This window comes from Cyprinus carpio, chromosome A22 (assembly GCF_018340385.1).
Source record: "Cyprinus carpio isolate SPL01 chromosome A22, ASM1834038v1, whole genome shotgun sequence".
In the NCBI taxonomy this organism is placed as follows: domain Eukaryota; kingdom Metazoa; phylum Chordata; class Actinopteri; order Cypriniformes; family Cyprinidae; genus Cyprinus; species Cyprinus carpio.
This window is the reverse complement of record NC_056593.1, coordinates 15,485,746-15,513,383: the sequence shown is the minus strand read 5'-3', so window position 1 is coordinate 15,513,383 and position 27,638 is coordinate 15,485,746. Positions and strand designations below refer to the sequence as shown.

General features: G+C 35.7%; 1 protein-coding gene across 2 annotated transcripts in view; it reads left to right on the top strand.

Annotated features, from left to right (window-relative positions):
- Positions 1-146: 146 nt before the first annotated feature.
- Positions 147-27,638, top strand: part of LOC109101670 (RNA-binding protein 20-like) — a 57,672-nt gene continuing 30,180 nt past the window's right edge. Inside the window, exon 1 of one of the 2 annotated variants that reach the window (XM_042712033.1) lies at positions 147-1,496. In XM_042712033.1, the coding sequence (XP_042567967.1) occupies positions 1,405-1,496 (92 nt within the window). In that variant the 5' untranslated portion in view covers positions 147-1,404. Of the gene's footprint in view, positions 1,497-4,268; positions 5,060-27,638 lie in introns of those variants that run through there. The other variant, XM_042712034.1, reaches the window with a different exon arrangement.

Here is a 27,638-nt window from a genome sequence, read left to right as displayed (position 1 = left end):
AAATTATGCATTGTGTTTAATATTATTTGGTATCTGGACTAAAATAATTTCACATTTAGCATTTAATTAATTTATTTTAAATACAATGAAATGTTTTCACATTTAAATAATTGTAAAAAAAAAATCATAAAATACATTTGGAAATGTTTAGATTTATTTCGTCATTATTTGTTGGCTTATTAATAAATCAAATGAATAATCATGGTGGATTTTCATTGATTGAGAGGCATTTGAAACAAGATGATGAAGGCATGATAAAAAGCGTCTTAAGAAGTGTTAAAATGAACTTTATTCATGCACAGCTCCAGCTGTCGTTGTGTTTACGACTTTCTGAGGGGTTTCTGTGCAGTTGTCCTGCTAATGTGGAACATTTTGTTCAGTGCTTGCAGTTTTAGTGTCATTTCTTAAACCGGATCTGCTGTCCTGCAAGTCAAGAACACTTCGGGATTGTGAGTGTCACATCTGTGCATCAGCAGGAGGGCTGATAGATATCTTATGCATTTGCTGGTCATTATTTTAACAGTCACAGAGTGGAAATTAAAAATCTTTATGCTTATATTTGATATATTTTCTATCTATTGTTCTGTCTCATTCCAACATTGGTTTTTCACTAATGTCTTCAGTAGTTATGATTAGTTATTGAAGGCTAGGATGATTTCAAGTTTCAAACAAATTTCACTGACTTCCCAAAGACTTTTATCCTGGTTAAGCTTCTGTACACATCTTGGTTTCGCTGATAAGACCCTGCCCAGTGTTTTGAGTCAAATGAAACCCAGACAGATCCTTTAACAGGTCTTTGTTCCTGAGACTCTCAGTCAGCAGTAATGTCCCAGAGCTTTACAGTGAGAGAATCCAAGGCTTTGCACATAGACGTGCAGCAGGGGCCCCATTGTCCCTCACAAAATGTTAATGGTCGGAAATGTTAATAATCTGTACACGGGGTTCTGGCCTTTGATGCTCTGTTGTCGAAACTGATCCGGCAGTTTTGAGTGACTGGTTAATGGCATTCCTCACACTTGCTCTATCATTGGCTGGAGAGAGAATGAAAGTGTACGGCAGCCCTCAGGGACTCCCAAATGGTCAAGTGCCTTTAACGTCCCGGCTTCATGTCGTATTCCTCCAGCTTTACCACCAGCCCCTTTGAGCACCCTTTTTATCCACACTTTTTTTAGCCGTTTGAGGGTCTGACAGAAGCTCAGTGTGAGGGCGCAAGTGGGCTAACTTTCATTACCGCTGCTGATCCCAGAGGCACTGGAGGCCGATTCAAAACAACACGGCTGCACGGAAACACTGGACCTCCATTGGGATTGAGTGCAGGAAAACCTCCTGTAACATTTAGGGAGAGACTCATTGGATTTTTATTTTATTTTTTATTTTTTTTGTGGGTAGAAAGTTATTTCTACCATGAAGCAAACTTGGGACAAGGGTGTTTTTGAGAACGGCCAGTCAAGTATTCCAGGGAATGTTGGGAAAGCTTCCACTGAACACCTCCAGAGGCAAGTAATGTGCTGCTGTGGGAAAAGTAGTGTGTGTTGCATGGAGTACATGTATGTAAAATCAATTTATTTGTGAGTCACAGTTGTGGATAAAGTACGCTTAGGTAGCTAGTACAGTAAGAAATCTTGTAAACACTTCACACTGTCACACGGTTCCTCTCAAGACACCGGGATGATGGATGATGGATTGGTTTGATGAGTGTAACTTGGAGTACTTTGCCAAAGTGTAATTCCACTGCAAGTCTGAGCAGTATTATTGTAGCCAAAGGTCTAAACACAGTTATCATTACCTGCTAATGTCTAATCAAAAATGTAAACATGCAATTCACCTATTTTAAATTTAATGCAATATAATTTTAATATAATCAAACTCTTCAATTTACTACTATTGATTTTAGTGGCATTTTGTTTTAATTTAATGTATTTTTTTTGTGTTTATAAATACCATTTTACTTGTAATTCTGTTGCCGGTTTACTTTTCAATTGACTATTATTGATTTTAGTGTTTATATATATTTTTTTGCATGTAATTATTAATAATTATTACCATTCCATACTGATAATTATGGAATAAATAATAATAGTATTTATTGAAAATGGACCTGGTCAAATTTTGTGACAACAGTTTACAGGACTGTTAAGTAGGCTACTGAAGAAAAAAAAAGATTTTCCTTATTTATATTCAGTTAAATCAGAAACAAACATTAATAAGATTGTTAAATGTAATTATTTACATTAAGGATTATTATGGAATAATGTTCTTTATTTTAAAACTGACATTTGAGAAGACACAAAGTTTTTGAATAGCTACAGAAGGTTTTACAGTTATTTTTTTCAGTTGTATTAATTTCAAAATTAACATTAACACTCTTAAATTAAAATAAAAAACTAATTTAAGAAAGTTAACAAACTCTAGTATGAGTTTGCATGTCTTGCTTGATAAATGATCTAAAAGTAAATATTCTGTTTAATGCATGCACTCAAACATTTTTAAATGTAAAACACTTTCTACTAAAACATAAGTGTCTGATTTATTGTTGTAGAATATATGATATGACAGAAGAGAACTATTCCCTTTCATTGTTTTGACAAGTTGAATCTCTTCTGAAGAAAACAAAGACAAGTGAAAAACGATGAACTTGTGAGGCATGTATGTGGCCCCGCTGAATGTTTTCAGCAGATGTTAGTGGTGACAAACTGCTATTTGCTTGTAAAAGATAAATGGCACACGGCGATCAGTGCTGATGTGTGCATGTGATGACCACATTCCTGCAACATGCCTCTCTATGAAATCACTTAGCGCTTCCAAAAATAAAATAAATCATACACAAAAAACTCACTTTCATTAAACACTGTTTTTCAGCAAATAATACATATTTTGTATTATAAGCAGTCGTTTAGATGGTTGCATAGGCAAGTTGTCCAAAGAACAATTTACTTTGTAAATATCCTGCACATTCACTAGGGTACGTCATTTGAGGAGTACTACGTAACTTCTAATTACGTGAGCTCTAGTACAGGCAAACAAAATTAGCCCTGTGTACCGGACAAACATGGCAGTAATATGCAGTCCCTGCAGGGTCACCAGCGGCTGATGTATAGAGTCACGCGACTCTTCCGTGTGTGTTACTGACAGAAATGTGGACGCTAATATTGTTGCAGCCCTAAAAAAAAAAGTGTCCGTTTATGGTTGTGCCGTCCACTGATTCTATTTTAACCCATCAACATTTTCTGTTTTTGCACAACTCTTCCTGCGAGCAAGTGAAAGGTGTCTTACTTCACTGTTGATTTTTAGTGTGTGTGTGTGTGTGTATATATATATATATATATATATATGTATATAGATATTATATATATATGAAAATAAATATTAAAAATATATAAACAGGGTTTCTGCAGGTCTTAAGTCTTAATTCACCCTTCCACAAATGAAGGCCTTAAAAAGGTCTTAAATCAGAGCAGAAATTCAGTCACAGCATTTAATGTTGCATGCATTGCAAAAAAAAAAAAAAAAAAAAAAAATAAAGAATATCTACCTCGGTATTTCTGTCTTGTTTTCCAATACACATATCCTTTAATCAAGATATGTTTACTTGAGATGCAAAATGAAGATATGAAGTCTTGTTTTCTGAGAAATTGATCAAAATGGACCAAACATAACAACAAATGTGTCAATGGGGTATGAAAACTTGTTTTCCCTTTGAATTAAGATGTTCCTCTTCTGTAAGTCACTTCAGATAAAAGTGTCTGCTAGATGTAATCTAAATTATTTTTTGATTTCAGATATTTGTTCTTTTGTAATCATAATCTAATTTCATTTTGATCGGTTTCACAGAAAACAAGACTTCTTATGTAATTTTGCTTCTTGATTGAAGAATCTTTAGACGTATGCACTGGAAAACAAGACAAAAATAAAGATGAAGAACATCACTTTTGCAGTGAGATCAGAAAGCACAGTAAAAGTTATTTCCATATTCTAGTGATTGGAAATAAAACTATTCAAATCTTAAGCATTTTTTTTTTTTTAACAATGAATTAAAAAGCAATGGAGAATTAATGGAAGTTTCATTTTCAAACCTTGAAGTTTTGCTTATACAACACATTGCGTGTCTTCAATTTTCTGTACGTAGTCTTAAAAAGGTCTTAAATATACCTTCATAAAACCTGCTGAAACCAACTGGACAAAAGTTTGGAATAATTATGATTTTAAATGTCTCTTAGGCTCAACAAGGCAGCAGTTATTTAAAATAATAAGTAAACAAATAAATAACATTGTAAAATATTATTACAATTTAAAGTAACTTTTTATATCTGAAAATACTTTTAAAAATGTGATTTATTCCTGTGATGCCTCATTCAGCATCATTATTCCAGTCTTCGGTGTCACAAAATCATTCTTAAATGCTAAAATCGTAAAATGCAACCTAACCTATCCTGTTGATTTTAAGGAAAATTGTTGAAACATTTATATATTTAAGCAACAACTGAAATATCAAGTATAAGTTGTAAAAGATTTTTAAAGTAAACTTTTGCATTGTTGTGTGAAAAGGAAATATTTGTGTTTAGAAACACTTCGAACACAATCAAAAATAATCCAGTTGTCAGTGTGATTTTAAATGTGACTATTATAATTTTGAGAAATCTCTGTCATACTAAGGTTAATTGTTTAACAGTCCCTTCCAGGTTGGCTCCTGCATTAAACCCTCAGCTGCCGTCGTGGGCTCTGACAGTGCGCTGAAAGATGGGGTATTTTTGACGGATTGTTTTTTAATAGCGCAGTGGGCCGCAGCATTAGAGCTGGTATTGTCAGGATGTATCAGGACTGTTGTGCTGGACTTTTTCCTCTCGTCCGCCGCACAGTATCGCTCCCTCTCTTTTCCCATATATCCCTCCTCAGCTGCTCTCTCTATATCACTCTGCCAGCCCGACCCAAAGGGGGAAGTTGCCTCGTACCCCCGGGAACGTGAAGGCTGATGGGAGTCCCAGACGCCATTCTGGTTTATAGCACTTCTGAGTTTTCCGGATACTGCTGTAAACTGCCGTGTGAATATGCCCCTGGAAAGGTACATTTGTGTGTTTTTTTTGTTTGTTTTGTTTTAGTGTTTCACTTTTTTCTAACTGCAGTGATGGTTGTTGGTGTTGTTTGACCTTTGAACAGTTGGATCTAGAAGTTTCAAACGTCGTAAAGAGTGGTATATACCATTTCTTAGCACTGGTCCAAGCGCTGTGTTGACCTTGGCTCTTCATAGCATGCGTGTTTGCTGGTATTACCAGGGATGCTTAAATCACAGCTGGGAAATATGTTGTGAATGCCTTTGTCCCTTCAGCTCTTAAGACTACCGGCTATTCGGTTGCCTTTTGTCATTAGCTTCATATGAAGGCATATGGTAACACAATGCTGCATGGAAACACTTGTGTTTTGAGCTGTTTGATGTGTAGATGCGACAGGAGAGGCCTATATACAATTCTAAAACGACAGGAAAGAGCTGAACTCGAGTCACTATAGCCCCTTTCACACTGCACGTTGGTCCCGGAAAATTGCCGGGTCGCCTTCTGTGTGAATGCATACACGTCCCGATTCTGGGATCGATCCCGGGTTGGGGACCTAGTAACATTGCCGGGTTCAGTCCCGTAATGAGCGCTGTGTGGACAAAAGCTAGAACTAATGCCGTAAAGGGTGTGTCGTAGTGATGGCGCACGTTATCGTGCAACTCTTTTACCGGGTGTTTTGAAGGCAGATCAACGTTCACGACTAAAAAATATGTGCAAGCTGTAATGAAGCAGAGATCAGTTACCTCCTCACTATCCGCGCTGAAGCTGAGATCATTCGCTAGCTTAAGTGAAAGTTAACGTGCTTAGTGTTTTCGACTCGTACATTACACGTCACACCCTGATGTCACGTGTCATTATGGGACCTTTATGGGTTGTGTGTGAACGCACGCACATATTCCGGGAAATCACTGGCGGTGTGAATGAACCAAAATCTAACGATCCGGGAAAAATTGCGGGGACACATTACCCGTGTGTTTTCCAGAATCTCAGTGTGAAAGGGGCTTATGACTCCCTTTGTTGCTTCTGGAACAACATTTATGTCAAAGTCTTAAAGTTAGGAGGTAACTATTGAATACAGGTCTGTATTGAGTTCAAATGGGCTTATAAGATCTCCAACTGGCCTATCTAATCAAAAACTTGCTAAGCTAACTGTAGCATTGCTGTTTTATTTCTTTATACAGCAATAGATATCTTGTAGATATTGGGCAACACTTTATGGATGCTGGGAATGGCTTCCAATCATAAATTCATTCCCAATGTCCACAACATGTTTTGCATTGTCTAGAACAGTGGTTCTCAATTCCAGTCCTGGCGACCCCCCCGCTCTGCATATTTTGCACGTCTCTCTTATTTAACACACCTGAATCAAATCATCAGCTTGTTAGAAGTGAGCTTCGTGCATAAACTGTTCTGATTGAAATGATCCCTACATAGTGTTCATTGCTTCCTACTCCATGAGCAGGAAAAAATCCGTTGAAGTTTACTTCACTTCAAAAACATTTCGGAAACTGATTTAATTTAGGATCTTTGACTTGGTTTTAGTAGTTTTAAGTAACATCTACATGCCATGTTTGTGTGACATCGGCAAACTTGAAAACTGGCGAAACATCTTCATGCTTCCATTGACTGCGTCGCCCTCTGATATCTCCGTGATCTTCACTTTCACTTCTGACACCATTTGGCTAAATCCTGAGGCTCAGACAGTACGTCTGAATGTGCCTTGTTTTCTGCTGTGGCTTGGAGAGTTTATTCAGGAAGATGTGATCTCTCAAATATCAGCACTCGCCCTTTCAGCAACTGTAAGATGGGTGCTGTCAGCTGCTTTGATCGATGGACGCCGGTAAAAACTAACAGCAATTAATTATCAAAACCAGTTTGGTTAAACAAATTGGGAAGTGTCAGTGTTTGGAATGACATCGACACAAGTGCGGTTTCCTTCACGTCCACAGACAAATGCAACAAATACAGTGTGAAAAGATTTGTCGACTAGGTGCCACTTTAGCTTGGTGAAAAAGTGTTAGGCTTGGCCCTCAGCGGGTGTCAACCGCTATCAGCCTATTTGTGGTGACACTTATTTGTTTCCATCTTTGCAGAATTGCGGGTTTCCTGTTGTTGAGGTTCAGGCTTCGGGGCATGTGTTCATTGCTTTTTTGACACGTAGAAACAACTGGGCTAATCTATAAATTAAACGTGTGACAGTTTTATGGCGCTAGCAACTTCTGCTGTTTCACTGAAAGGACATCTATGAACTTGGAACTGTTTTGGAAGCAAAAGGCACTCCAGAAAATCCGGATTAGAAAGTAAATCACAAATTTACATTGGGGATATAACTGTATGAAATAACTTGCTTAAAAAATCTATCGTTCGTTCGTTCTATCTGTACATAGATTTATTTGATTGTTCGTTCCTTCTATTTATATATCTAATTTATCTATTTCTAAAAATCTAAATAACAATTCAAATCCTAAACCATATTTCAAACTTTTAACCTTATATATCTAAAAACCAAAAACCTAATTCATATTTTTAACTTTTTACCAAATTGCATAATGGGAAGCACAAATATCTTAATCATATATATAAAAATAAACCTATGTTTTGAATAAGCCAAATACTTGTACTTGAGTTCTGATGACTTCAAAGTGCGTCAGAGCAATTTTTTTTCTCTGCTTTATATATTCATTTATAGCTTAATCAAATAAATTGTGCCAACTCATCAACCCCCAATTGGTAAAACTGCACGAGTTTATATCTGATGTCATTAGAAATGGGAAGTCAGCGCTGATTACTGCTTCACACTGATCCTGATGCTGTTTCTTTTTTCAGAAAGTGCTCGATGTGACGTCACTGACAGCTCTATGTGTGTTTGATTGAATTATATGTAATGAGCTCTGCTGTGGTGGTCGTCCTGCTGTGTGCCGAGCATATGCTGAGAACACGTCAGCCAAGTGCAAAGGTCCCTGGGTAAACGTTGTCTAAAATTAAAGGAGGTGTTTATCCGGGTTTAATTGGACGTCTGTCCCTGAGCAGAATCGAGGCATGAGGCAGATCTGCTTATAAACTAGATTTAGCCTTTATTTGATTGTTAAAATACAAGGTCCTCCAGGGGCAGAATTAAAAATCGTTGTCATGCCGCTGTAGGTACATTCAGTGTTCAATGTCAAATTCCTTTTGACTTTGTGTGTCTGTCTGATAACTCCTGGTATCATATCACATCAAACCAAAAATTTCTGCAACAAAAATATTATACTAAAGCACAAATATTATATTGGATCCTATTTTGTCCACCACATCCCATTTAATTAATGACACTTATACGGTTCTTTTTAAAAAAGAAAAAAAGGCGGGGATTCTGACATTATTTACATTTATCTCCCTGCCAATAATTTCTGCAACAAAAATATTATACTTTTTTTTTTTTCCCTGCCAATAATTTCTGCAACAAAAATATTATACTAAAGCACAAATATTATATTGGATGAAATAATGATTAATTATATTTAAGCCACTTTTAAACAAAAATAATGCTAATTTAATAGTTTTTTTTATTATCTTTTTTTTATACACATTATACTTATACTCAATTATTAATCATGATTAGTTAATTTATATATATATATATAGCTGATGCAGTTACATTTATCAGAGAGGAACTCAGGTCAAACATTGTTATGAATGATTACAAAGACAGTTATAATTTCAGCTTATTAATGAATCATGCACAAAAAGAAAATAAAAGGGTTTAGATTTGATGTTGATGGTGTCCTATGTGACGTCCCCCTCTCTTTTCATGTAACTAACATGTCACAGAACCTGACAAGAGCCCCGTCATGCTTTAATGCCAGGAATGTGTACGGTTTCGCTCCAAAGACTTTGAAATCTCTTGTCTGAAGCTCAGAGTTGCACAGATGTGATTGCTCTGTGAACTTTGAGGAGTTTGTAGCATGTGTGCTCACCATAAAGGCATTTTGCTTTCATCTACAAGGCATCGCAGTTCAGGAATTCATGTTTAACCATCCAGCGTGTTTGTTTTACAACCTGTAGCTCATTTTGTCCCATTGTGCCATCCTTTATGATGTCTTTAGTTATTTTTGTCATAATACAATGGTTCCAGATATAGTATAGCACCAAGGCACAGCTGTAATGTCTTATATGAGTTCCTGTGTAATAAAGTCATAATGAGACGAATACTGCAATGAGAAACAGAACTATTTCAAATATATAATATTTCCACGTTAAAATACTTTCAAATATCCCAGTTTAATATACAGAGACAACTGTAAGCAAACCATTTATAAGTTTATTCCCCTGAAAACTGTAAACGCAGTGTCTCTGAGGGGTTTTAAAAACCAACCAGCTCAGCATAGCAACACTGACGCGGCCAATGGCATGAGCTTGGGGCGGAGCTATGAGTTTTGGGGGGAAAAAACCTGTTTGAAAACAATTAAATCAGTTCCATTTTAGAGGCACGGATTATACACTTCACCATATTACATATTTATTTTAGGTAATATTATACATTTTAACCACATATTACATATTAAATTGTGTTTTATAATGAAACAGTTGAATTGAATAATATTAAAGCACAATCCTCAAGCTTGTCTGAGATTCAGATTTATGATTTTGTGACTCATCTCGGCTAAATGTGACAATTATTATAATTACACTTATTAATACGTTCTCTGGTAAATAACCTATTATCATTCTTTCATACTTGACACCGTCACACGTCGAGAATAACTGTAAGCAATTTCCATCAAATAATAAGTGTTTCAGCTCGAGGTTGATTGAATTTCTAACACCTCGTGTGCTCTATAAAATCTTTACAGGGTTTAGTATAGGCTTGTAAGTGTTAAGTACTGTGCTAAATATTCCTTTTGTGGCTTTCCGCTTTATGGTTTTTTTACACATTCTCTCTTATCAGGTCTTCAGTATGTCATCAAATGGTACTTTAGGTCCAGCTAAAACAGATGTGGCCTGACCAAAGAAAGTTCAGGGGTCACAAATGTGCTTTTATCAGCAAACGACCCAAGAGAATTCTGTTAAGTTTTCAGGTAATACATCAATTTAAGCTGTGTTGAGCATCAGTAGAGAAACATGCTGGGAGTAACTGACTGACTGTCTGAAGTGTGCTGGGCATTCCTCTGGACGGCCTTTAAAATCTAGTGAAACCAAAGAGCCCTATGTTGGGAACACTGTCTCCTGTCAGCAGACGGGGCCTTCTTGGCCCTCAGAACCAAAGCACATGATTAACATACAGTGCAAATAAAACTAAGATTTCTTCGAGATGCAGCTCTGACATGGTGAGAGAGAACAGTGGCTATGAATTACCATGTTATTATTGGCCATGTTATATGGACAGGCTACTTACGATGAATTCCGATTCACAGATTCTTCTTGCATTATAATTGGCATATTATAATTATATCACTTAATATTTCGTAATAAGTTGTAAAAATATACAGGCACCAATATGGCGTTCCATAATACCTAAAACAACGTCACTGTATTTTTTTATGGTGATTTTTGTTTGTTTGTTTGTTTATCACTAAATGGTACATTCAGAAGAGACCCACGTCTATGTTTCTCTTCATCAGTTATATATTTGCACCTTGACACTTCTAAAGAAAGCTAAGATGTTGTATAAGGCCCTAAATTGTCGCTTTATTAATTATCTTTCCTTCAAACCTTGACAAGTCATGGGTGATTTGTGGTGTATTCAGATACAGATCAACATACAATATTGGATGAGTAATCTTCTTTTTCCATACTAAGCCAGTGTAAGGTTCATCCACATCTGAAACAGAGACGGTCCTGCTAGCAGGTTGCACTGAGGTCTCATGGTCTGGCCAGGTGCTCGGTGTATAAATTACCAGGCAGGGCAGCGACGAATGCAATGCCCACATTTGCCAGCAGGTGCACTAATAGAAGAAAACAGCAGAGGTAGATATATTTTACTACTAGCCATATGTAATTTTAGATGCTAACTGCTGCCTACGGTAATGGAAAGCAATGTCTGATATTCCTCATTGACTAACTGCGGTGTTCGTCTCTGATCACATGACCCCTGTCTATAGCGTGTACTGTGTGACCGACATTTTGTTGACTTGCTGACAGTTGAAAATAGGTTACCTTTCGATCGCTGCCAAGACCGCGGTAGCCGGTAGCTATTGTTCAGCAAGCTGGATAAATGAGGAGGATCGAAATTCGTGGAATAATTGCCCCATAATCCACTGGTGTCAGCACCTAGAAGCTTTTTTCTCATCGACGGTCACTGTTGGACAGTTTTTATGATTTTTAATGGAAGTTATTATCTTAAATATATCATCTGTCCTTTACATTCACGAGTTGAGATCGCAAAATCTCTAGGCCATTTATTTTTTTATCCTAAAGGGAAAGAAAATCAGACAAATACATGAAAATTTGATTAAGGATTTTAAGATCTTTTGCTTTGTGACCTTTTTTTTTTAAATATGACAATTAAGCACATTTTCCAGTCAAAATCTCATTATTATAATTTTAATTATGTAGTTTATATGGATTATATATGTTTTTTATATGCAGCTTATGTCACAAACCCTATAGCTTTCCATAAATATATATATATATTTTGTGTACATCATTTCTTCAAATAAAACACACAAAACACACACAGAACAGACACACATAGGTAAAAGATTAATTTAGTAGATGGGAAAGGTTTACAGAATAGCTTTCCAAAAATATGCTTTATAGGTGCAGCTTAAGTGTCAGAAACCTTAATAGCTTACAAACCTTAAAAGCATTCCAAAAAGAAAAGACCAAACATTTTTTTTTTTTAGCAAAATATCTGGTGGAATAGGATTTTGTGTACATCATTTCTTCAAATTAAAAGCTAATTCAAACACACAACCATAGAACAGACCACACATAGTTGCAGCCCCTGAGGGCTTCAAGATTAATTTAGAGGGCATGTTTTACAGCGGCTTTACAGACCCTGTGACAGCTTGTCTTTCTCTGAGACTCCATATGATCTTCCTCGTAACACAACCCCAACCTTGCCATGCCAGGAAAACTCCTCACCATATTAGCAACAAAATTAATAGATGAAGGGGTGTAGGGATGAACTTAAAAGTAGTGGGCACAGCATAAAACCTGACATTTTTACCCATGAGTATTAAATACTAGTTTGTTAGTCAGTTATAATTATTTCTTGTTTTACATATTGACCAACAAGTTATGCTAACTCATTGCTAAATAGGCACTAGCCATAGTAGCATTAATGTTTAGGTGTCTGTTAAGTCCACTGCACATGGTCCACTGTGTAATACAACAGGGACAACACAAAAACCACCAACATGTAAACTAAAAAAACCAATAAAATATACATTAGAATAATATCATTAATTATCATTAGCATAGTAGCTTTAGTGTTCGTGTTTTAGTCAACTGTGTAAGTTAACAGGGCTCTACGTGGGGGTTGTGTTTGACGCATTAACATATAGCTTAAGTGTTCGTGTTTTAGTCAACTGTGTAAGTTAACAAGGCTCTACGTGAGGGTTGTGTTTGACGCGTTAGCATATAGTTTTAGTGTTCGTGTTTTAGTCAACTGTGTAAGTTAACAAGGCTCTACGTGAGGGTTGTGTTTGAAGCGTTAGCATATAGCTTTAGTGTTCGTGTTTTAGTCAACTGTGTAAGTTAACAAGGCTCTACGTGAGGGTTGTGTTTGACGCGTTAGCATATAGCTTTAGTGTTCCTGTTTTAGTCAACTGTGTAAGTTACAAGCATATAGGCGTCTACGTGAGGGTTGTGTTTGAAGCGTTAGCATAGTAGCTTTAGTGTTCATGTTTTAGTCAACTGTGTAAGTTAACAAGGCTCTACGTGAGGGTTGTGTTTGACGCATTAGCATATAGCTTAAGTGTTCGAGTTTTAGTCAACTGTGTAAGTTAACAAGGCTCTACGTGAGGGTTGTGTTTGACGCATTAGCATATAGCTTAAGTGTTTGTGTTTTAATCAACTGTGTAAGTTAACAAGGCTCTACGTGAGGGTTGTGTTTGAAGCGTTAGCATATAGCTTTAGTGTTCATGTTTTAGTCAACTGTGTAAGTTAACAAGGCTCTACGTGAGGGTTGTGTTTGAAGCGTTAGCATAGTAGCATAGTCAACTGTGTAAGTTAACAAGGCTCTAGCGTGAGGGTTTGTTTGACGCATTAGCATATAGTTTTAGTGTTCGAGTTTTAGTCAAATGTGTAAGTTAACAAGGCTCTACGTGAGGGGTTGTGTTTGACGCATTAGCATATAGCTTTTAGTGTTCGTGTTTTAGTCAACTGTGTAGGGTTTGTGTTTGACGCATTAGCATATAGCTTTAGTTTTCGTGTTTTAGTCAACAGTGTAAGTTAACAAGGCTCTATGTGAGGGTTGTGTTTGACGCATTAGCATATAGCTGTGTTCGAAACTGTGTAAGGGGTTGTTAGCGTTATCAGTAGCTTTAGTGTTCCTGTTTTAGTCAACTGTGTAAGTTAACAAGGCTCTACGTGAGGGTTGTGTTTGAAGCGTTAGCATATAGCTTTATGTGTTCGTGTTTTAGTCAACTGTGTAAGTTAACAAGGCTCTACGTGAGGGTTGTGTTTGAAGCGTTAGCATATAGTTTTTTAGTGTTCATGTTTTTTAGTCAACTGTGGGTAAGTTAACAAGTGCTCTTTACAACTGTGAGGGGTTGTGTTTGACGCATTAGCATATAGCTTAAGTGTTCGTGTTTTAGTCAACTGTGTAAGTTAACAAGGCTCTACGTGAGGGTTGTGTTTGACGCATTAGCATATTGTAAGGGGTAGCTTATAGTTTTGTTCGTGTTTTAGTCAACTGTGTAAGTTAACAAGGCTCTACGTGAGGGTTGTGTTTGACGCATTAGCATATAGCTTTAGTTTTCGTGTTTTAGTCAACTGTGTAAGTTAACAAGGCTCTACGTGAGGGTTGTGTTTGAAGCGTTAGCATAGTAGCTTTAGTGTTCGAGTTTTAGTCAACTGTGTAAGTTAACAAGGCTCTACGTGAGGGTTGTGTTTGAAGCGTTAGCATATAGCTTTAGTGCTGGTTTTAGTCAACTGTGTAAGTTAACTGTGCTCTACGTGAGGGTTGTGTTTGACGCGTTAGCATATAGCTTTAGTGTTCCTGTTTTAGTCAACTGTGTAAGTTAACAAGGCTCTATGTGAGGGTTGTGTTTGAAGCGTTAGCATATAGCTTTAGTGTGTTCCTGTTTTAGTCAACTGTGTAAGTTAACAAGGCTCTACGTGTGAGGGTTGTGTTTGTAGCTTAGCGTTTAGCAACAAGTAGCTTTAGTGTTCGTGTGTTTAGTCAACTGTTTAAGTTAACAAGGCTCTACTGTGAGGGTTGTGTTTGACGCATTAGCATATAGCTTAAGTGTTCGAGTTTTAGTCAACTGTGTAAGTTAACAAGGCTCTACGTGAGGGTTGTGTTTGAAGCGTTAGCATATAGCTTAAGTGTTTGTGTTTTAATCAACTGTGTAAGTTAACAAGGCTCTACGTGAGGGTTGTGTTTGACGCATTAGCATATAGCTTAAGTGTTCGAGTTTTAGTCAACTGTGTAAGTTAACAAGGCTCTACGTGAGGGTTGTGTTTGACGCATTAGCATATAGCTTTAGTTTTCGTGTTTTAGTCAATTGAGTAAGTTAACAAGGCTCTACGTGAGGGTTGTGTTTGACGCGTTAGCATATAGTTTTAGTGTTCGTGTTTTAATCAACTGTGTAAGTTAACAAGGCTCTACGTGAGGGTTGTGTTTGACGCGTTAGCATATAGTTTTAGTGTTCGTGTTTTAGTCAACTGTGTAAGGGGTTGTGTTTGACACATTAGCATATAGTTTTAGTGTTCCTGTTTTTGAGGGTTGTGTTTGAAGCGTTAGCATATATGAGTTGTGTTTGAGGGTTGTGTTTGAAGCAACTGTTAGCAAGGCTCTATAGCGTTGTGTTTGAGTGTTCGTGTTTTAGTGTTTTTTGTTTTAATCAACTGTGTAAGTTAACAAGGCTCTACGTGAGGGTTGTGTTTGACGCATTAGCATATAGCTTTAGTGTTCGTGTTTTTAATCAACTGTGTAAGTTAACAAGGCTCTACGTGAGGGTTGTGTTTGACGCGTTAGCATATAGCTTAAGTGTTAGTGTTTTAGTCAACTGTGGTAAGTTAACAAGGCTCTATGTGAGGGTTGTGTTTGAAGCGTTAGCATATAGCTTTAGTGTTCGTGTTTTAGTCAACTGTGTAAGTTAACAAGGCTCTATGTGAGGGTTGTGTTTGACGCATTAGCATATAGCTTTAGTGTTCATGTTTTAGTCAACTGTGTAAGTTAACAAGGCTCTACGTGAGGGTTGTGTTTGAAGCGTTAGCATATAGCTTTAGTGTTCGTGTTTTAGTCAACTGTGTAAGTTAACAAGGCTCTACGTGAGGGTGTAAGCGTTAGCATATAGTAGTGTTCGTGTTTTAGTCAACTGTGTAAGTTAACAAGGCTCTATGTGAGGGTTGTGTTTGACGCGTTAGCATATAGCTTTAGTGTTCGTGTTTTAGTCAACTGTGTAAGTTAACAAGGCTCTATGTGAGGGTTGTGTTTGACGCGTTAGCATATAGCTTAAGTGTTAGTGTTTTAGTCAACTGTGTAAGTTAACAAGGCTCTATGTGAGGGTTGTGTTTGAAGCGTTAGCATATAGCTTTAGTGTTCATGTTTTAGTCAAATGTGTAAGTTAACAAGGCTCTATGTGAGGGTTGTGTTTGACGCATTAGCATATAGTTTTAGTGTTCGTGTTTTAGTCAAATGTGTAAGTTAACAAGGCTCTATGTGAGGGTTGTGTTTGACGCATTAGCATATAGCTTTAGTGTTCATGTTTTAGTCAACTGTGTAAGTTAACAAGGCTCTACGTGAGGGTTGTGTTTGACGCGTTAGAATATAGCTTTAGTGTTCCTGTTTTAGACCACTATACAAGTTGTTAACAAGGTTCTACGTGAGGACTATTAATACCAGAAGGATGCAAGTTGATGTGCTTCACAAAGTAGCATTAGCATAGTAGCATTAGTGTTTATTGTTTTAGCTCACTGTAAAAGTTAACAATTCTGTGTGAGGACTACAAATACCATAAGAACTTAAGTTTATGTGCTTGAAATGTAGGCCTAATATTAGCATAGTAGCAACATAGTAGCAATTTATGTGTTTTGGTCAACTGTGCAAGCTAACACGGTTTTAGATAAGTACTACAAATACCACAAGGACACGACTTTATATGCTTGATTAATCAGAAAACTGTTGTAGTCTTTATATAAAAGCTTTTTAGCAGCTATTCTGAAAATTATTTATGGAACACATGGAGAATTGGTTTCCATAAGCTTTCCAAATTGACATCTTTCATGTTTGAACATTGAAAGCCCAGATTTACATTCTGAAACTGTTTCCTACAGGGTTCTACCAGTGTTTCCCAACAGCTTTTTTCTACGCCACGTCTCTTCTGACTCAAACTCAGTGGGCACCTGCCAAACATTGTTTGTTTCATTTAGCACGGTGGGGAAGCCAACCCTGTGCTTCTGGTGTCATTAGCTGAACTTGATAAGATGACAAAAAAAGCTAAAACTTCCCTCTGGAGGCAGTCTGAGAGGATGACACAGCTGCAGGTTGGCGTTGATTGTCTGTGGGGTGGGATGTGTGAAGGTACGGGCTATTCGTGTTCATTCACAATGTAAATATCAGGCAGATGTATGAAGAGTGAGTCATGTAGACATTTTAAGGGTCGAGGTGACTCATGTCCACCCACAGTCAATCTTACATAACACCCAAAACATCACACATGAACAAGAACTCAGGTGGACCTGCTGTTTCTTTCAAACACCACAATGATAATGCAACAAACAAGTGACTGGAATGTATTTCAACTTTTAATCCGGTTTTTGTTTTTTACAAAAGTTTTCAATGAATGAGTAGTCAAGCAGTCTAACCATCAGACAAAAAGTAATGTTCCTTATTAATTTCAAAAACATTTAAAAAAAAAAAAATATATATATATATATATATATACTATAAAATACTATGATATAAAAATTGCTTTAGTACATTTTAAACTCTTATTTTAACAAAAGATTGTATAAAACATTTTGACATTTATAACTATAAAATACTATGATAATTCTAAAAAGTTTTCAGAAATATTTTAGTCTATTAATAATAAAAATTTTCTTAAGCAATATTGAAGTCATATTCACAACATCATTTTAGAATCAATGAGATAGTATTTTTATTTATTTTTGTATTTTTTTATTTTCTTGTACAATTTTCTGTTTTTTTTTTATTTTAGTTAAAGTGTTAGTAATTTTGCTGTTTTTGCCATTTTTAATTGTTTTTGGGGGTTTATGTACATGCATACTCAGCGTGTAAAACATGAGTGTGAAAGTTTTTGTACTTTTTTAAAATAATGTGTTTTTACTGATATTGATAACAGCGTGCTTCACATTTCTCGAGGTTCTTGCTGTGCATGCAGTGCAAGTCTGTAAAACACGCAAAGATACATTTGGTAAGCGATGAATGGCTGTGCCGGTAATTGTCTTTATGGAGATGTTTTGTTGTGTTTTATGCTAATTAGTAATTACAAACATGTGCTGCCTCATTTGTTTACAATCATCCATATTCATCAACATGAGAACGAGGCTATTTAAAAAAAAAAAAAAAAATGTGGCACTCCCATTGAAAACAACTGGAAAAATATACTAGCCTCTAGGAAAATGTTTTGATGGACACACGGCCTTAGGAACAGTTGTACACAATTTAGCCAACTTAACAAAGCTAGAATTTTATTAGAAATGCAGCTAACCTGACATTGTTGATTTAAAACTTGTGCACTCATTTGCTTCTCAAAGCACTGTCCCAGTGTGGTCTATGGAAACAAACAGGCCATCACTGCTCTATTCTCAGCTGCTGCTATCAGTGCAGCTCATGGTTATCTCATAAGAGCTTTGACAGAGACAGGGACAGACAGTCTAATGGAGGATGTGTGTCTAAGAGAGGGTGTCCAGTTTCATTAGACTTGTGTAGCTGGCCTGTGTTGGAAGAATCACTATCTTCTCAGTTTTGTGGATGATGGGAATGATGTGTGTGAATGAGTCAGAATGTGCGTGTGTGATCTTCAAAAGCGTATTAATATCATCTCATAACCCCAGGTGGCCATAGTGCAGTGAGGTCTGGAAAGTGCACAGCTGTCATCAGCTATAACCTCTCATCAGATGATCTTGCCTAATCAATGGGCCCAGTGGGGAGGAAGTGATGTTGGGGCCTCTTGTAATGGCCGGTAGTAATGGCTGCAATTGCGCCCCAGATGCAAAGTTAGTATGTGTATATGTATTCTATTTATATTTGTTTTAATTATTTTCTCTTTAGATAACTAAGCAAGTATTTCTGTTCATGTGTGTGACTGTGGGATGAGATATGAAGCAGGCAGCCTGCCAAACAGTGATACTTTAAGGCTTTACTGCAGTGCTAACTTTATTTTAATAGGGTTTATTTAAAGAAGTGCAAAGTGCAAGCTCCTTGTGTGTGTATGTGTGAACTTCATCCGCAATATGCTTTAAAACAATAAAGGTTGCATGTGCAACCTCAGGCCATTCAAAACATAGATGAGTTTGTTTCCTCACCAGATTTGGAGAAATGTAGCATTACAGTACGTCACTGTCTCACCAATGGATGCTTTGCAGTGAATGGGTGCCGTCAGAATGAGAGTCCAAACAACTGATAAAAACATCACAATAATCCACAGCACTCCAGTCCATCAGTTAATGTCTTGTGAAGTTAAAAGCTGCGTGTTTGTAAGAAACATCTATCATTAAGGCATTTTAACTTTAAACTGTCACTTCCGGGTAAAATACGAGTCCTCTATCCATTCTGTCCCTATAATGAAAGCCAGTGGCTCCAAACCCACACTGTATGGACAAAAAGACACTGTGACATTTTCCAAAATATCTTCTTATATGTTATGTGGAAGAAATGATCTCTTAAAGTATATCCTTGATAATATGAAGTCTTTCTACACTGGCACAAACTCCCTTCAGCTGCTTACAGCTGTGGCGTCTGTCTTTTTGCCAGCACTACAATGGCAGAAAAGTTTCATCCTCCACTTCCTCATTTGTCTTTTCTGACAGTCTGCGTGTCTTTATTAAATCCAGTAGGGATATGACAGCAATGCGGCCCCTTTTTACTAGTGATTTTCACACCGGTCCTCCAGCTTCCTTGAGTATGTGGCAGCTGTTCACAGGTTTTCTTTAATGCTCTGTATTTACAGTAATGGCCATTAGATAAAGTATGTTTCCGTTCTGTGAAGTACACATGTGGCCATTTGCCTTTTTCATAATGCATCTTGCTGAGAGATATTATAGGATACATCTTATAAAACGGAGAGTTCCGGTCCTTGATTCTGATTGGTTGAGCCGCGTTCAAAGTTGTTGTAAATGACACTACAAACATACACCTTTGTTTACATTTGTGTGTTGCTCGGCAAACACTTTGTTGGAACCACAACTGATTCTGAGGAATTAAACTGTTACATACGTTAAAGCTCAAAAGACATGCGAAGAGGAACTTCGGATATCTTTCTGAGGGCGAGTGTGCATGTGTATGTGTAAGTCTGTTTAGGCAGGCATAGATTTCCATGTGAGGACAGAGACAGGTGGATGAGGCACTGGATCCTGATTGGTAGGGGAGGACATGTTTCTAGGCAGTTCTTTGCCGTGATTGGCTGAGGAAGGTAGTATCGCTGGGGAGTGACAGGGCGTGATTGGCATCCACAGGCTGATGGTGCTGACAGATGGTAAAATGCTACGTAAGCTCTGGACAGATCTCACTCACGGGGTGGTGGTAGTTGGGGCGGTCAGGGGTGTAGGGTGGGGTGGTGGGACAAAGAATGCTGGAATAGATGCCTTGAGAATGTTGCCGTGAACTTGGATAATGTTTGATAATGCTTGCTTATGTTTGGAAACATCACCCTTTATGAATATATGTGTGTGTGTATATATATATATGTATATATGTATATGTGTATATTATATATATATCCTATATATATATAATATATATTATGTATGTATATATGTATATGTATATATTATATGTATATATATGTATATATATATATATATATATGTATATATATATATATATATATATATATATATATATATATATATATATATATATATATATATATATATATATATATATATATATATATGTATATATATATGTATATATATATATATTTACAGAGATGAAAATGTTCTCTTGTGTCTACTTGATTCACTGTGACATAGCAATGAGCTGCATTTTAAAACTGGTTAGCCTGCAAATCGGCTAATTAATCTATTTTGGTTATGCCTAGTCGACACAAACATTTACACCCTGCCCCAGGGACCTCCTTTAAAGGAATATTTCAACCAACAATTGAGATTTTTTATAAATTTTTTGAAAGTCATGTGGTGCAACCAAGATTAATAGAGCCTGCGACCCTCATGAGTAAATCTCTTAAAATATTAGATAGTTTGACCTTTTTATGACAAGTCAAAGCTGGGCCAGGTTGTAAAATTTCATGTCATGTGACTTTTTTTATTTTTATAAATATATATTTTTTTAACTTTTTGAATAATGATTACGATGTGTATTCCTAAGTGTGTAGGAAATGATTACATTATTTCATCATTCATTTAATTTTTACGCCACAACAAATAATAATGCAACTCTGTAAAGCATAACATGAAATAAAAGCGCTTAGAGTTTTATATTTGATACTTCAGGCTTTTATGGCTCATATATTTGATATAAGAGAATATGGAGCTCAAACTCAGAGAAGAAAAACACCTACATTTTATTTTTTATTCAGAGGTTAAATCCGAGCAAAAATGTGACATTTAATGCAGTTGCTGATATTTCTAATATGAAATTCTGATAACTTGTAATGTAAATATCTAATATGCATATAAATATCAGTTTACTTTTTATCTCCCAATAATATTTCTTAGTAATGTATTTAATGATCAAAGCTCTCTAGATATTTCAAAACATTATGCAGTGCAATACATGATGGCTAAAGATGGGATCCTTAAAAGTTATTCATACATTCACACTATAAAATTAAAAAAATCATTAAACGCAAAAACACAAAAAAACCACAAGATATAAAAGTTATTCTTACGTTTACTTTATAAAAGTCAGTAAAGGTTTCATCGCAAAAAGACTTGTGAACCACAAGCTGAAGGTGGACATTTTTATAATTACACTAAAAGGCCTGTCACTTGCTAAAAAAAGTATAAACTATCAATCAGACAACAGAAAGCATGTAGATTGTGTACAACAGGTTTTTCAACAAAGTTTTGATTATTTAGAAGCTTTAGAAGTCTGTTCCAGATGTGGTCATAATGTCGCTTTTATTCTTTTAAATATTTTTAGGAGGTGGTGGAAGTGCACACCAAGGAAGTACATCCTTCCACTGTTTGAAGTTTTTTTTTATATCTGTGCATTCTGGACTTGAGCCAGCGTTGAACAGATTGAAGGCCGTCTGTGTTGGCCTGAGTGTGTGAATGTTGAATGTAGTCCACATTATGATGTGCTGAGCTGGCTGGACTTAGAATATTCATAGGCTGGTGGTCCCAGAGCCAAATGCTCTGCAATCATCTGGCCTCTGCCCTCAACACGTGCTGTGACATGTACTGTCAGCAACCTGCAGGTAGGTGGGCGTATTTTTCCTGTGGCTGTCAGCACAGGGGATGGAGCCAGATCTGCACTGCCCAAACCGACCAATCATACTGATGCAGTGTGTCCAAGAACACTCAGACAGAAGGAACATTGGACCTGCTGTTAGGAACTCTGTTCCAAAACCTAGTTTAGCGCCGCCACCTATATAGGCAGCATCCTGAAATGGAACCTTGCGAGTGACAGATTTGGAACGCTCTATATCTGCACGCCTCACAAATTGCATTCTTGCAACTGATTTCAGTGGATGTTAGCATGTTGACAAGCTAAACAACATAATAATCTAATTACAGCCATATGACATGACAAACGTGGAAGGAATCACAAAATCCAGTCATAGATTTGACTGTATAATGTGGAATATCACGGCAAAATTTGGATGAATAAATCAAAAGTACATGGCTGTACACTTATGCCACATTTACATTACATGGTTCAAGTGACCCAATTCAGATTTAAAAATTTTTTTTCCTCCCATGTGGCACAGATCGGATATGACTCACAAATGTGTAAGCAGGAAAAAAGCATGTGGATTCCAGTATTCTCAGATCGGTTTCAGGCCTCACTCATATGTGGAAATAAATCAGATATGTGCATTTGCGTCTGCCATGTAAGAGGACAGATGGGATATTGCCCTGTCAATGAGTCGTACATCACTGATAAAGCGACAGTGGCAAAAGACGTCAACTCAGGTGGAATGTGCAATGTTGCCAAGTCTGCTGTTTTCCTGTGGAATTGGGGTAGTCTTGCACCCCACCCCCCACGATTTCACTGGAGAAGGATCCCCCAGAATGCCTTAACAGAGGAGACCTTCAACGGAGGGGAAAACGTGACTGGGTTAATTGGGGCTATTTCTGAATAACAGTTGGGCTGGTTTTGTTTTACAGACCTGGCAACCCTGTTTAGTGTGTTTCACAAAAAAACTAAAAAAAAAAAACACATAAGAAAAACAAAAAAACAAAAAAAACAAAATATGGCAAAAATTCAAATGGAATAAAAAAAAAAAAAAAAAAAAAACATTTTACTCAATATTTATGTCTGACCAATTATTTATCATCACTTTTTATTAACTTTTCCCTCAACTCATTCACCATCTTGGATTTATTTTTCTCTGAGCTTTTCACAGTGCATTCTGGGATTGTTTTCTCTGTGAATATGTCTTTGTGTCAGTTGAGTGACGCTTTAAAATGCTTCTCTCCTGGCAATTCGTAGCTATTTTACATTTTGTCATATGTTGGCTAATTTTAATGAATTTGCACAATGTTTACAGGTGGAGCTTCATGCGTCCTCTTTTTCATTCAGTTTCCATACAGATCACATCGAACAAATTCATAGGAAATCACTACCTCGTAAAAAATACATATTTTCTCATGAGATCAGGCTGGTTTTCGATCACAACCACAGTTGTGTGTTTGAAGGTTTAAAACATGTAACTCTGAGTATGTAGTAGGCACTAAACCAGTCTTAAAGTTTTATTTCTATGCTGAGGTCATGACAATTTTAGGCTGCTTGCTTTGTGCGAACACTTTAACACCAGTCATCACCTTTAATGCACAATTATATCACAGCTACATTTGTAATTTATATTTATAGCTTGGTTTTATTATACAGAATCGGGATTCATATGTGAGAATTAGGTAACACAATGTGTGACACAATGCCCTTTTTGTTCACGCATGTTTTCTTCCTTTAGAAGTGCTTGTAAAAGTCACCATATGGTATGACTAAATGTGGACCTTTTAAAAACCTCTAGGGGGAAACTGATGTGATGGTTGTGACGTTACTACAGTATAGCACATGAATCACATTCCAAAAGCCTACGATGCTACGCTATTGCCTCTTTGACTAGACTGTGGTTTAGGTGACACCAGAACATTGTAAATCACTCTCTCTCCTCAACAGCGTTTGGCTCAGACACTCCCCACAACCCCAACTGGCCAATCCAGACCAACTCTAATGACTTGGCCAAGTGGCATAGGCTGCATTTGCTGAAAGGTTGTTAATGTCGGGGTGATTTATTGAAAGCTGGTTTGAAATTATATGCGTGCTTCACATTTCTGCTTTCTAAATTTGATTTTATACAATAGTTGTATATGCGTCTATATGTGTTTATGAAACTGACAGTTGTGACCCTAAAATCTGACTGATTGAGTCGTACATCAAGTGAATTTTAGTAGACTTAGATCATTTGAGTATTCATAGTTTTATGGTGCTTCTGTTTCAGTCTTGCGACTTCAAAATTTCACATTTAATTTAATGTTACTTGCCCTTTCCTTGCCGTTCAATTGTGGAGTACAAATAGTTTAAATGCTACACTGTTCTTTTTCTTTTTTCTCTCTTATTGTACTCAACTTATGGAAAAAAATGCTAAATATCAACAGTTGGTCTGTGGTTTAATAAAACATAATATAAGTTAAGTTAAAAATAATGTATTTTGTTTTGTAAATATTTTATTTAAATGGCAGGCACATCACAAAGAGAACACTAATCACCCAAGTGGTGACTTTAAACAGCACAACTTTTACAACAAGATATAATCATGCTACATCAAGGTTATTAACATTAATGTAAACTATTAAAACCATTTTTGTTAACTAAGCTAAACAATGAATATTAGATGAAAAAAGTGAATGAAAATAAGACAAGTTTAGTGTGAAGCACAAAAAAAGAAAATGAAACTAAACTGGAAAATGGAAATAAAATCTAAAACAAAACAAATAAATTAAACCAATATATGTAGGTTTATTACAAAAAATAACAAAAACTTAAATCAAAATTAAAATGAACATAAAACAAAAAACTCATTCAAAATATTAATAAAACCCCAATACTTTATAAATAATACTAAAATAGCATGCAATGTCAACTTTTTCTGTTTTGATAGTTCAGTCAACCTTTAAAATAGAACAGACAATGAAAGTTGTATGTTTTTCTTTAGGTATTTTTTTTTAAGGTAACACCACACCGCTAGTGCTACAGACGCCTCAAAAATGACACCTCAAAGTGAGCAGAGATGTGCTGTTACTTTGCTGTTACAAACAGATTCGTGAATTTAACGATGAAAACCCCATACACTTACATTTTAAGGAAGAAGCTAAGAGTCAGTTGAGGTGTGAGATTTCTCTGTTAACTCTGTGTGGACCATGAGAATTTCTGAACCAGCAGATGTATCTTCCAGTGCACACTGCCCTCATTAGGCCATATGTGGATCATAAGACACAATTAATGTTTGGGATGCTTTGGTGACAGTCAGAAATCTGTCAGCACCATCTAGTGGATTTGCTCTCTTTTCTGCTTATGGCAAATGAAATGAATGAAATCAGTCAGGGATTTGTCAGGGATTAACTTAGACCTCTACAGGTTTTCCTCCTTACCTTTTGTTTTAGTATTACAGTAGTCGTGTTATATCCGTAAAAAAGGTTTGAGCCCTGTGACTAAAAAAAGGGAAAGAATCTGAAATGCTGGTTGTACAGGTGTACCTTTTGTTTTAGTGATTACGGTCGTGTTTATATCCGTAAGAAAGGTTTGAGAACGCCAAAAAAAGGGATGGCTGGCTTGTGTCGTCCGGTCTGTCAACATTGGCACCTTGCTGGGAATTGGATGGTGTGCCGTTTGTGTACAAAGGCCTGTTTATGGCAGGCTGTGAAGAGCATTACAAAATTACAGACTAATGTTAACTAATAGGAATAAGAAATAAATGGTTGCTGGATTATATAAAACAATAAATAAAATTAAACAAGGTGACAAACTTGTGATTTTATTTAAGAAAGTGTTTTAGTTGTCATTTTTTATGTTTTATCTATTCATTAACAAACAGTCAGTAACAAACTTGGACTAAGGAATTGCTAACAGATCAGTGGTTGTGTGCATTCAAATATAAATAGGTCTATATGAAAACGGTAATATAATTTATGGTTTCATAACATTTTTTGTATTTTACTTGATACTGTATGTAAATGAAATAAAAACATATTAAGCATTAAGTCATAATGTTATAAAAAAAAAAGTATTTAAAAAAATAGTGAGTATTATAAAGTCTCGCCTGACTTAATGTAATGTGTTCTCTATAGGGTTGTGAAAATGCAAACCCGCTGTCTACTGGCCTTCATTTGAGAAGAACACTTCTGTTTAGAGCATGATGTCGCAAGTAAAGAAATAAAACATTTGAAATGTATTATATGCTAATGTATTTGTGTTTGTAATTATCTGCAAACTTTTAAACATAAACAATGTATAAAAAAATAATTGCAAATGTAAGATACAAATATATCATAGATAGAATTTTGAATACATGTTTTTGATTAGGTGTGTGAAACGAACATACAAAACTACTGTTAGAGAACACACGTTTGTTTTTTTTGTGCTTTTGACATAAGACCGTATAGATAGGGAGATTATGTAATTATTCTGTAAGTATAAGATGGTCTATCAGACTCTGTAACTGAAAGCATGTCTCTTATGTTTGAGGGCTGAGTTTGGACAGATTTCAGCTCTGGTATACTCTCTGAAGATATAGACTCTAAATGCAGCTCGGCTTTAGGGTTTGGTGTCCGCATCTGTTTGAGGTCAACATAACTGAACCTGCGAGTTTCAAGTTTCACTGGTCTTACTTTCAGATTAATTCATTCTGTTTTATTATTCATTAATTCTTGGAATATCGCATGGAGTATCTTCATAGAGTGCTTTCAAACAACAACCAGGGCTGTGCACTATTGAAAAAATCTATTGAGAATGGACTTAAAATTCAAATTCTGACATCAAATCAAGGCCATAAACAACATGTAAATTAATTAAAATTTTAGAAATAAAATGAAATTATATTCTTAAAACTCCTTTTTTAATGTGTGTATATATATATCAGTTTTTCAATTTTGAATTTTCTGTAAAAACAAGTTATCAATCTTGCAATTTCAACATTCAAATTGAATATTCATTAAATGTAGTGACAAAACACAAATAATTACATCATTACTTTTAACTACTTATTACCTAATTAAATAATATACAATACAAAGTTTATGAAGTTTAATACTGACAGAAATTAACACCATCAAAATATCTAACCCTAACCCTAACCCTAAGCTAATAGAAATGTAAGGTTTATTTTAGGGCTGTCAAATGATTAATCACGATTAATCACATCCAAAATAAAAGTTTTGTTTACATAATATATGTATGTGTACAGGGTATATTTATTATGTATATATAAATACACACACATAAATTATATATTTAGAAAATATTTACATGTATATACATTTATATATTTATATTCTTATATTTTATATTATATATAAATATATTTAATATATAAACATAACATATTCTTCTTAAATATATACATGCATGTGTGTGTATTTATATATACATAATAAATATACACAGTATACACACATATATTATGTAAACAAAACTTTTATTTTGGATGTGATTAATCGTGATTAATCATTTGACAGCCCTAGTTTATTTACATGAAATGAAACTTAAATTTCCGTTACTTAATGAAATTCAAGCTTAAAATTAAATACGCTGTTAATTTTATGGCCCATGGTGAAACAACACTTCATTTTCATGGAAGGATCTAACTTAACCAAAAATTTAATTTGAGTATTCATAAAATTATCTGAAAACAATGTGGTGAACGTGTTTATATTGAAAAATTACAATTCAGTTCAGACCTTCAGTTACTACATTTCCCATTACTGTTGTATTTTATAAAATATGGGCTATTTTACATATTTTTCTGTTTTGATTATACTTACAATACTATTGCAATTTGTCCAAAATTGATAACGTTTTGCAACAGATACAATTAAACAAATGAAATATTATTATTTTGATTA